The sequence below is a fragment of the Danio aesculapii genome, chromosome 5, assembly GCF_903798145.1.
Source record: "Danio aesculapii chromosome 5, fDanAes4.1, whole genome shotgun sequence".
Classification (NCBI taxonomy): domain Eukaryota; kingdom Metazoa; phylum Chordata; class Actinopteri; order Cypriniformes; family Danionidae; genus Danio; species Danio aesculapii.
In genome coordinates this window covers 22,559,471-22,571,951 of record NC_079439.1, presented here as the reverse complement: position 1 = coordinate 22,571,951, position 12,481 = coordinate 22,559,471, and the positions used below count along the sequence as shown (strand labels likewise).

General features: G+C 36.9%; 1 protein-coding gene across 1 annotated transcript in view; it reads left to right on the top strand.

Moving 5' to 3' along the window:
- The window catches only part of LOC130229017 (teneurin-1-like), a 323,020-nt gene that overhangs the window by 230,017 nt on the left and 80,522 nt on the right, over positions 1-12,481 (top strand). The window contains 4 exon segments of the mRNA XM_056457598.1: positions 2,304-2,520; positions 5,579-5,698; positions 8,134-8,395; positions 10,892-11,159. Coding sequence (XP_056313573.1) covers positions 2,304-2,520; positions 5,579-5,698; positions 8,134-8,395; positions 10,892-11,159 — 867 coding nt within the window.

The following is a 12,481-nucleotide window of genomic DNA, read 5'->3' as shown; positions in this document are numbered from 1 at the left end:
CTGTTTCCACTGATCATTCTTGAGATGTTTCAGCAGCTTAATTGGAGTTCACCTGTGGTAAATTCAGTTGATTGGACATGATTTGAAAAGGCATACACCTGTCTATATCACCCAGGGTTGACAGTGCATGTCAAAGCACAAACCAAGCATGAAGATAAAGGAATTGTCTGTAGACCTCTGAGAAAGGATTGTCGAGGCACAAGGGTGGAGAAGGTTACAGAAAAATTTCTGCTGCACTGAAAGTTCTAATGAGCACAATGGTCTCCATCATCCATAAGTGGAAGATGTTTGGAACCACCAGGACTCTTCCTAGAACTGGCCAGCCATCTAAGCTGAGTGATCAAGGAAGAAGGGTCTTAGAGGTGATCAATAACCCGATGGTCACTCTGTCTGAGCTCCAGCGTTCTTCTGTGGAGAGAGTAGAACATTACAGAAGGTCAACCATCTGTACAGAAATCCACCAATCAGGCCTGTATGGTAGAGTGGCCAGACAGAAGCCACTCCCTGCCTGGAATTTGCCAAAAGGCATCTGAAGGACTCTCAAACATAAGAAACAAAATTCTCTGGTCTGATGAGACTAAAATTGAACTCTTTGAATTGAATGCCAGGCATTACGTTTGGAGAAAACCAGGCACCGCTCATCACCAGGCTAATACCATCCCTACAGTGAAGCATGGTGGTGGCAGCATCATGCTGTAAGGATGTTTTTCAGCAGCAGGAACTGGAAGACTAGTCAGGATAGAGGCAAAGATGAATGCAGCAACATACAGAGACATCCTGAATGAAATCCTGCTTCAGAGTGCTCTTGACTTCAGACTGGAGTGACGTTTCATCTTCCAGTAGGACAATGACCCAAAGCACATTGCCAACATGTCCAAGGAGTGGATTCGCAACAACTCGGTGAATGTCCTTGAGTGGCTCAGACAGAGCCCAGACCTAAATCCTATAGAATGTCACAGGGGAGATCTGAAAATGGCTGTACACCGTCACTTCTCATCCAACCTGTTGAGCTTGAGAGGTACTGCAAAGAGTAATGGGCAAAAATTCCGACAGGTGTGCCAACATCATATTCAAAAACATTTTAATTGCTGCCAAAGGTGCATCAACAAAGTATTAAGCAAAGGCTGTGAATACTTATGTACATGTGATTTTTCAGCTTTTTTATTTTTAATAAATTTGCAACAATTTCAAAAAATCTTTTTTCACATTGTATTGTGTGTGGTATTGTGTATTGTGTGTGTATATATAAATGAATTTAATCCGTTTTGGAATAAGGCTGTAACATAAAAAATGTGAAAAAAGTGAAGCACTATGAATACTTTCCGGATGCACTGTACGTTGAAGGTTTTGAGACACAGAGTGTTGACTACAGGATTCGGGTTCAATGAGAACGATTTCAGAAAGCAGGTAAAACAAAAACAAAAGGCAAAAAAATAAAAAATAAACAAGTAAATAACAGTGTGCGAATGTGGTAACATCTGAAAACGTGGTAAAAATCAGACGACTGGATTGCTTTTGAAAACTCTGTTGGTTGGGTTTAGGAAAGGGGGTGGGGGGAGGGGATCGATTGGTCGGTCAGTTCCTCAGTCAGCTGATGACGGCCTCTGGTGGATGTACGTGAGAAGAGCAGGCGCGAATGGCACTCGTGAGAGAAATTGGAGATCTGAAAAAATGTACACAGCGGCCTCTGAGGGATTTGCGAAAAAAAAACTGCAAAAAATCGTAGCTCCTGGGAAGCATTTCGCTCTCTCCAGAAATCTATACTAGGATACATATCAAGAATGAGCCTGGGTTGATTATAATGGACAAAATGCATAAAGCATGTATGTTAACACACATCGACTTACATCTTAAATTGTGTGTTTTGATTTAATTAGCTATATTTTGGGACAAAGCCAGACACAATCTCTCTTTGGGAAAAAAAAATATATGTTAAAAAAGGTGATTTGCGATTAACAAAAATATATATTTTGTATTATAAAAATACAAAACAATACATATTTCAGAGATACAATTGGGCAATTAGTGGTTGAAACCAGTTACAAATAAAACAATAAAAGTCTGTAATAGGCATGTCCTTTTTAAAGGCATCTAAGTAAACATATGTGTGAGTGTGTGTGAGAGGTTTCTGGGTTATTCTCTCAGAGACTCTCTCCTGTGGGAGGGTAAAGCACAGATCCCCTTTAATGGAGCTGACAAATGAGATCATGTGCACACAGACACACGCTGAGCAAGGGCAACCTGCATCAAAGCTACATGTCTCATGTAAAGTGTGTGTGTGTGTGTGTGTGTGTGTGTTTCAGATGGTCTCATGGACTGTGTCGACCCAGACTGTTGTAGTCAGCAGGTGTGTGCGAGCGCCCCACTGTGCCAAGGCTCTCCTGACCCTCGTGACATCATTCAGCAGAGCCACACCTCTTATGAAACTCGCCCTTCGCGTCAGTTTTTCGAGCGTGTGCGATTCCTCATCGGACGGGACAGCACACACATACTACCAGGAGACCTGCCATTTGACAGCAGGTGAAAAACAAACACTTGTAAATATTTGCACTCTCAAATGCACACATAGTGTTTTTTTACAGGTGAAGCAGCCTTTTTATATTTATTTCGGTCGTAAGAATAGCTTTTTTTTTTACCATACACATCATATTCCAGTGAAATCACTCTTCTGCTTTTGTATTTTTATGACTGCTGTGCAATCCAGCAGAGATTTTGTAGAAGCAAAAGCAGATGCTGCTTTTTTATTAGGTCAGACACTGACAGACATCTTAGCTCAGACTTTGGTCACGATCTGCCACTTTATCTTGTCTGTAAGATCATTTTATTACAGTTAATTAGTATTAATTTCAGTGCATTACTTAGTAATTATGAAGCATATTAATATAAGACTCATTTATTTATTTATTTACTTATTTGTTAACTTATTTCATTCTTTCATTCATTCATTTTTCTTTCAGCTTAGTCTGTTTATTAATCAGGGGTCGCCACCGCGGAATGAACCGCCAACTTATCCAGAATATGTTTTTACCCAGAGGATGCCCTTCCAGCCGCAACCCAACACTGGGAAACACCCATACACACTCATTCACACACATACACTACTGACAATTTAGCTTATTCAATTCACCTATATCGCATGTCTTTGGACTGTGGGGGAAACCGGAGTACCCAGAGGAAACCCATGTGAACACAAGAAGAACATGCAAACTCCACACAGAAATGCCAACTGACCCAGCTGGGTTAGTAAAACCTCATTTTGGTGTTTATATTACCCAACATGGGGCGGCACGGTGGCTTAGTGTTTAGCACTGTCACCTCACAGCAAGAAGATCGCTAGTCCTGGCTGGGCCAGTTGGCATTTCTGTGTGGACTTTGCATGTTCTCCCCATGTTGGCATGGGTTTCCTCTGGGTAATCCCGTTTCCCCTACAGTCCACAGACATGCGCTATAGGTGAATAGGGTAAACAAAATTGGCCAGTGTATGAGTGTGTGTGTGAATGCAAGTGTGTATGGGTGTTTTCCAGTACTGGGTTGCGACTGGAAGGGCATTCACTGCATAAAACATATGCAGGAATAGTTGGTGGTGCATTCCGCTGTGGTGACCACTGATAAATAAGGGACTAAGCTGAAGGAAAATGAAAGAATCCCAACATGAATCCAACCATTTTTAAAATTGAATTCTTTTTAAAGGTGATTTTTCCCAGATGTCTGATAATCTTTTCATGATAAATTTGTAAACATATTTACATGCACGCCATTTTCTTGTAAAGTCACACTATTTGTTTTTGTTATGATTGTTGTGTGATCCCGCTGAGATTTTGAGTAGAAGCAAAGGCCGACTCTGCGACATCAACTGTCTTTTTTTTTTTTTTTTAGTCAGACAGCGACAGACATCTTAGCTCAGACTTTGGTCACGACTGACAGCATTGACTGGCCGTTTAAGCCAGCAGCTCACATCCGTTCTGACATCCTCATTCATATGCGAAATTGAAATGATACTGCACAAACTCAAGCATGCCCTTGCCTGCTAATGTTGCCAATGTTTTGGCTGAAAAAGAAGGGAAAAACAAGGTCAGAATGTCTAGAGTCATTTGAGAGAAAAAGGGCATGTACTGCTCGTTCTTCAATGCAAGTTTCATCGCACCATTATAACATGATGGTAATGCTAATTTAAAAGCCTTTGTTTTATATGATGCTTTGTCACATGAAGAGACATACAAGTTCTTCAGGGTTTCTTTTGAAGTGTTTCAAATGTTTTCAGATACCATTGACTTTTATGTGTGTGACCCGAGACCAGAGATTTATTATCCGCAAGTTGAATAAGATTTTCATTTATGTATGTTTTGTCAAGATACAACAATATTTGGCTGAGATGCAACAAATCAGGAATCTGAGTGTTCAAAAAATCTAAATATTAAGAAAATAGCCATAAAAGTTGATCAAATTATGTTCATAGCAGGGAGCATCTCAATAAAAATTTTATCAAAACTGTTTTGATATAGTTTTGATAAATTTACCTTAGGACATTTACAAAATATCTTCATGGAACACGATCTTTACTTAATATACTGATTATTAATAATTAGTATTGTCCGTATACTAATAATAAGTATTAATTAACATTTTTTGGGAATTAAATTAAAATGTATGAAAATGTATGGGGCACAGTAGCTGAAGGCGTATTCACCCTGCTTTCACTAAACCCTTGAAATTTCTCATTTATTTGACCCTAAAGATCTGAGTAATCTGTTGGGTTTGTATTTAGTGAGCATATCTGTAATGTATTGAGGTCCTAGGCCATTTAGTGATTTATAGACAAGTAATAATACTTTAAAATCTCCTCACTGAAAACAAAGCATCTAATTCTTGCAATGTTTTTGAGATGATAGTATGCTGATTTAGATACTGCTTTGAAATGGCTATTGAAATTCAGATCTGACTCCAGAATAACACCAAGATTCTTGACCTTATTTTTTGTTGTTTGACCCTTAGAGCCAAGGTACGCATTCACCTTGATAACCTCTTCTCTTTTCCCAAGCGCAATGACTTCAGTCTTCTCTTTGTTTAACTGAAAAAAAGGTTTCCAAAATGTTAACGATTTTCTAAACAGTAAATAGAGTATAATAGATTCATTTGAAAAAAACTAAATGTGGCCTGAAGAAAAGTGAGTGTTTGAAAAAAACAACCTCAACAGATCAAAAAAGGCATTATGAATATTGTAATGTGGTGTAAATACATCCATAGACCAGTGATAGTGTTTGGTTAGCACATGCGAAGTGAACTCTCCTCTGGCTTTTATATGCTGATCCAATAGGAGCTTACTGCTTTGAGCAGTGTGACTCACCCCAAAATAATCTCCCAAAATGATTTTTGCCATCATCGTCTAGTTTGAGGAAGTTTGCGATCGATTGAAGCATGTATTGTATTTTTCTCTGATTACTGGAAAGAGAGTGCTGCTCTCCCAGCTTCGATCTCTCCTGACAGATCCTGGTTTCTCTTGCAGTGGCTGCACTCATTCTCTCCCTCTCTTTCTCTCCCTCTCTCTCTCTACCCCCCGTCTCTCTCTCTCTCTGTGCAGTCGAGTGTGTGTAATTCGAGGTCAGGTTTTGGCCTCTGATGGAACTCCTCTCGTTGGCGTGAACGTCACGTTTCAGCATAACCCTGAGTATGGGTACACACTCAGCCGGCAAGATGGCAGGTAACACACACTCTTATGCACTTTGTAAAGAAAGACATATAACAACACACACACACTCACTGTTATAATTTCTTGTGAGCATTTCTCTTTATTTATGCAGTGCATTCAGTATCTTCTGCTTGTTGTGTAGGTCCTGCATACTGTATATACTCCATTCTATGCATACAGTGGGAGGCTAACGTCAGCTAGTTGAATGCAAAAAAATGGATTGGATATTTTACAAGAATTTCTAATTATTTGATTCTTTTGCTAACACCTACACTCTTGTTGCATGAAATTCAAGTTTCTGCAAAGCAGTTATTCTTTGTTTGAAATCGTTGCCATGTCATTTTAAACAGTGATTTTGAAATATTGTAGAATGTTAGTCTTTCTTATTCATACTTCCATATATTATAAAATATGTAATTAACTGCAAAATGCAATCCTTTTAAATATCAGTACAATAATAACTAAACAAGCTTACGGACAAGTTACATGAAAACATTTTGCTGCAAATAAAATATATTTTGTTTGCTTTGCTTTTTTATTTATTTCATTTAATGTAGGACAGAAACCATTATACACAGAGCAAATGTTACTATTAAATTTGAATAATTAAGAGAAATCTAAGTCCAAACAAAATAAACATATGAGCTTATAGATAGAACCAGATAACCTTTTTATTGTATAAAATTAACAAAATATTTACAGTAGCAGCCAACTGAAATGTATTGTACATAATTAGTTCATGTCATGGAAAGACTCTCTAATCTTCATTTATAAATTACTTTTCATGTGTGCACATTTTTACTTTACATGTAATTGTTGAAATTACAGACACTCAGGGAACAAGAATACTTGTTTTACTGCACAATCAAAAATGTAAAAAAAACTATATATTTATATCATACTATAATACATCCTGTGTAGACACACGTTTGTGTATTTATATATACAGTTGAGGGCAAAATGATTAGCCCTCCTATGCAATACTTAGGCTTTTTCAAATATTTCTCAAGTGATATTTAACAGATTAGGGAAATTGTCACAATAATTCCTATAATGTTTTTTTCTTCTGGAAAAAATCTTACTTGTTTTATTTCAGCTAGAATAAAAGCAGTTTTTAATTTTTATAATATCATTTTAATGTCAGTATTGTTGGTCCCCTTAAGCAATATGTGTATATATCACTGTTATACATTATTTCCCTAACTTGCCTAGTTAACTTGATTAACCAAGTTAGGCCTTTAAATTGCATTTTAAGCTGAATACTATTGTCTTAAAACTATATCTAGTAAAATATTATATACTGTCATCAAGGCAAAAATAAAAGAAATCAGTTATTAGAAATTAGTTATGAAACTATTATGTTTAGAAATGTGTCAAAAAAAATCTGTTTAGGGAAAAATATAAAATAATTCCAATTTGATAGGAGCGAACAAAATATATTTTGTTTGTTTTGCTTTTAATTGCTTTGCTTGATATATAAGTGCACATATAATAATCATATGAGCCTATAGATACCCTTTTTATTGTATAGAATTAAATAAAATATTTACAGTAGCAGCCAAATGAAATGTATTGTACGTAATTTGGTCATTTCATGGAAAAACTGTCAGTAATCTTCATTTTTAAATTACTTTTCAATGTGTGCACATTTTTACTTTACATGTAATTCATGAAATTACAGACACTCAAGAAACAGGAATGCTTATTTTACTGCACAATCAAACATGTAAAAACAATATAATACTATAATACATACTGTGTAGACACACACGCCTGCGTATTTATATATACAGTTTTTTCTGGAGAAAATCTTATTTGTTTTATTTCGGCTAGAATAAAAGCAGTTTTTAATTTTTATGAAACCATTTTAAGGTCAGTATTAACCCCCTTAAGCAGTATTATTTGGCTAATAATTACCCTAACTTGCCTAGTTAACCTGATTATCCTAGTTAAACCTTTACAGTAGATTGCACTTTAAACTGAACGTTTATACTAGTATCTTGAAATATACGGCATATAGTAAAATATTATGTATTTTCATCAAGCCAATGATAAAAGAAATCAGTTATTATAAATTAGTTATTCAAACTCTTTCAATTAGAAATGTGTTAAAAACATCCGTTAAACAGAAATTAGGGAAAATATATAAAAATATACATTTAACACACTGAAAAAAAATAATGTCCGCAAAACTGTTGCAAACAATTTATATGGGGTGAATTTAAACAAACAAATTATATTTTGTATTGTATAACCTAATGTGTTTGTATAAATTCAGCTTGTATAAATTGTTTACAACCACAAAATTTTGTAAATCCAAGCAATCATCTTTGAACCATTTTTTTCAGTGCAGGAGGGCTAATAATTCTGAAATGCAACTGGATATATTGAATAGAAAATCTATAAAGCTTTGTTTCTAATTATGTTTGTGTTTTCTTTCCTGCCAGCTTTGATCTTCTGGCAGTGGGTGGAATCTCAGTGTCTCTTGTATTCCAGCGAGCCCCATTTTTGTCCCAGATTCGGTCGGTCTGGCTTCCTTGGAACCAGTTCATGGTCTTGGACCGAGTTTTTATGGAAAGAGCTGAATCCAAAACACCTGTCTGTGACCTGAAAAACCTTATCAGCCCTCATGCCGTTGTTCTGTCTGCTCCCCTTCCACGCTTTGCTGCTGACTGTGAAGAGAGAGGAACAGTCCTACCTGAGCTACAGGTAAAAGACTAATATAATGACAACTTAGGTCATCATATAGTCACACACAGTTGACCACAGAATATGTAACAGTATTTCAACTAGTAGTCATTCGAATATTAGTAAACGTTATGCCAGTATCTGGTAACACTTTATTTTAACAGTTCTCCCAACAGACATTCAGTTTCAATGAGGGAAATAAGTATTGAACACGTCACCATTTTTCTCAGAAAGCATATTTAAACCTAATTACAAACCTAATTAAACCTGATTTGTACTTTTGCCTGGTGCCACTTCACACACCTCCGCTGACTGTGCGCGTACCTTACGAAATGGACGAGGCTTTTTAGATTCTATACACGTTCACCATATTCTTTGAAATGACAGAGGCCGGTCAAAAGAAACCCACTGTAATATCAGACGAATAAACATAGAAGTAGGACATTTCCTGAACTACGTCATATTATTAATATTTTTCAAGATTTTTAAACTAATTATTTTTATAAATAATTTTAATTATTATATTTTGATTATATTTTGATTTTATTTTTTAATTAGATTTTTTTTATTATATTTTGAAAGATTTTTTAAACCATTTAAGATTTTTTTTCATCAATCTTTGATACATCACTTGCTTTTGTTCATATCTCGGACATTTTACCTACTAAGGTTTATTAAAATATCAATGACAACAGAACATGTGTTTCCCTACAAATATATGTTTTTATTATGGAATGAATAAACTATTTTTACCTATAAAGTCCAAAAAACCGGGCATCAGTATGTTGTAAACCGACAGGTTCAAATATTCTTTTCCAATTATCAAATAAATAATTTGTTCCTTAATTATTTATTCATTAATTTATTTTATTTTCGGCTTAGTCCCTTTATTAATCCCAGGTCGCCACAGCGGAATGAAGAAGGCTGCTTTCCCCCTGCTTCATCATGAGGATGAGGAATTCAGTAGTGTAGATGGTATCCATGGGAAAAAAAAAAACAAGAGGGAGGAAAATAAAACACTGGGGGCCAAAAGGCTATAAAAATAAAACAGGGTAAAACACGCCGCAAACTTTTTTTGGTCCGGTATTATGTCTCGCCTGGGTTCACTACAGGAAGGCACAAGATCGTTGGAAAAATTTTGTGCACTTTGCCAGCTGAAATCATGTCACGCACACCCAAAGCGAACCTCCACAAGCACAGCGATGATGTCACATTTGCCGTGCTCACTCAAGCGAACTAGCGGACGCGTCGAGTATAAACCAGGCTTTAGTTTACAAATGAACTTAGGTGTAATAAAATGAAATGACACAGAGAAAAGGTATTGAACACATGAAGAAAGGTAGGTGTAGAAAGGCAGTGAAAGCCCAGACAGCAGCTGAAATCTCTTAGTAGTTATTCAACAACCCTCTGCCCTTCGTCATTGTAAATTAATATTAGCTGCTCCTTCAGAAATATTATTTCCAGGAGAAAAACATGACGTGTTCAATACTTAATTTTCCCACTGTAACTAAGTTATTTTGCAAGCAATAATACGCTACAGTTTAATAATAATAGTGATGCTCTAATGAGAGTTAGTTGACATGCCGTTACAAAGTTACTTATGGTCAACAGAATGTGTGAAGGGGAGCATCAAAAAATTGTGTACCCAGCACATGAAATTGCTCACTTGGCTGAATAGAGGTCGTAACGCTTGATATACACACCAAGCAGGTGGTGCTAGAAAAGGAAGAATGTTCCCATTATAATCAGCATGGCATATACACAGTATAAAAAAGACATTTCTGCAGCGTAGACATCTTTTATTAAATTATAAAGTGAGCAATCGCAGGAGTCCAAATCTCAGTTGTGTGAAACTGTGTAAACCTGACACCTTGCTTGATTATAATGTAACGAGGACGTTCTAATATTGATGCCTTGCTCACTTTGAGCATATCATTTACTCACCGTTTGAAGAAAACAGACCTTCTTTTTTATTTGACTGATGAATAAAACAGACAAAAAAGTTATTCAGGAACCCAGTTCTCAGCTAAATTTAGATGTGGAGCCCTCAGAAACAATAAAAAAATGTTGTCGCCCACACAGAACAAGTTTTTATATTGCTAATATCAATAATACCAATTGCAGTATCATGGGAAATCAGGGGACTTTTTATTTATTTGCACAACCCTTCTGTTTATGCAGAGCGTTTCAAATCAATCCTCAGGAGATTTCCTATCAGTTAAGATGCTGTGTTGGAAGATACTGTAGTAGGCAGCTCACACCCTGCTAGAACAAACCTCACGTGTGTGTGTGTTTATGTGTGTGTCTGTAGGCTGTAAGAACTGCAACCTGTGTTTATGGGACATTTATTTGGCAGCATTACAGTCCTTGGCTCTGGTTTTTGTTCTGTATGGAAAGTGCACGCAGTAAATAGAAATACAATTAATTTCTCTCACTCTCACCCTCCCTCTGTCTAATTTATCATTTTCTTTGTGTCTGCACATCTCCGTCTGTCTCTCTCACTCTCTCTCTCTGTAGGCGGTTCAGGAGGAGGTGGTGATTCCTGCTACAGTATTGAAGTTAAGCTACCTCTCCTCCAGAGCTCCAGGCTATCGCTCTCTCTTGAGGGTGGTTCTGACCCACTCCACCCTCCCGCTGGGCTTGGCCAAAGTCCACCTGTCTGTGGCTGTCCAGGGTCGGCAGCTTCTCAAATCATTTCCTGCAGCTCCAAACCTCATATACGTTTTCTCCTGGAATAAAACGGACATCTATGGACAGCAGGTCACGGGGCTGGTGCAGGCACACGGTGAGGGTCTTTGTGTTCGTGTGAAAGCTGACTTTTTTATTTGAAGATAAGCCTCTGTTCTGTTCTAGAGCCCACCATTTAAAAGTTCAGTGTAAAAAAAGTCTGTATTTAAATTAAACACTTTTATTCAGCAAGGACATGTTCATTTGATCAGGAAATTTGACAGGCAAAGACATTTGCAATGATACAAAAGCTTTCACAGCTCTTTTGAACTTTATATTCCTCAATGAATATGCAGGAAAACTGATTTCATTATTAACACTGATAATAATTATTATTATTACAAAAATCACTCTTTACAACCAAATTAAGCATTTTAGTTATCTAAAGGATCATACTGATACTGAAGACTGCAGTAATAGCTGCTAATAATTCTCCGTTGCCATTACAGGAATAAATGACATTTTAAAATATATAAAAATCATTCATTCATTCATTCATTTTCCTTCAGCTTAGTCCCTTTATTCATCAAAGCGAAATGAACCGCCAACTTATCCAGCATATGTTTTACACAGTGGATGCCCTTCCAGCTGAAACCCATCACTAGGAAACATCCATACACACCCATTCACACACATACACTATGGACAATTTAGTTTATTCAATTCACCTATAGCGCATGTCTGGATTGTGGGGGAAACTGAGCAGCTGGAGGAAACCCACGCCAACACAGGGAGAACATGCAGACTCCACACAGAAATGCCAACTGACCCTGCCGAGGCTCGAACCAGCGAACTTCTTGCTGTGAGGCAACAGTGTTAACCACTGTGCCATCCCCTTTATGAAAAGTTTTTTTTTTAAGTTGTAATATTATTTTACAATTCTATTATTTTTAATAATATTTTCCTATATTGCAACACAAATCGATTAAGTTAACTGTTAATGATTAAATAGACTGAGCATAAAACCATTAAGTTGTCCCTAAAAAAATCCAAGCAGGGCTTGATCACCAGCCACTGTGGTAAGTAGTCTGCCAATACCACCTGCCACTTCATTTTCATTCATTCATTAATTTTCTTTTCGGCGTAGTCCCTTTAATAATCTGGGTTCGCCACAGTAGAATGAATCGCCAACTTATCCAGCATATGTTTTACGTTGCGGATGCCTTTCCAGCTGCAACCCATCACTGGGAAACATCCATACTCATTTACACAAATACACTACAACCAATTTAGCCCACAAATTTCACCTATACCACATGGCTTTGGACTTGTGGGGGAAACCGGAGCACCCGGAGGAAACCCACATGAACACGGGGAGAACATGCAAACTCCACACAGAAATGTCAACTGACCCAGCCAGGGTTCAAGCCAGTGTCCTTC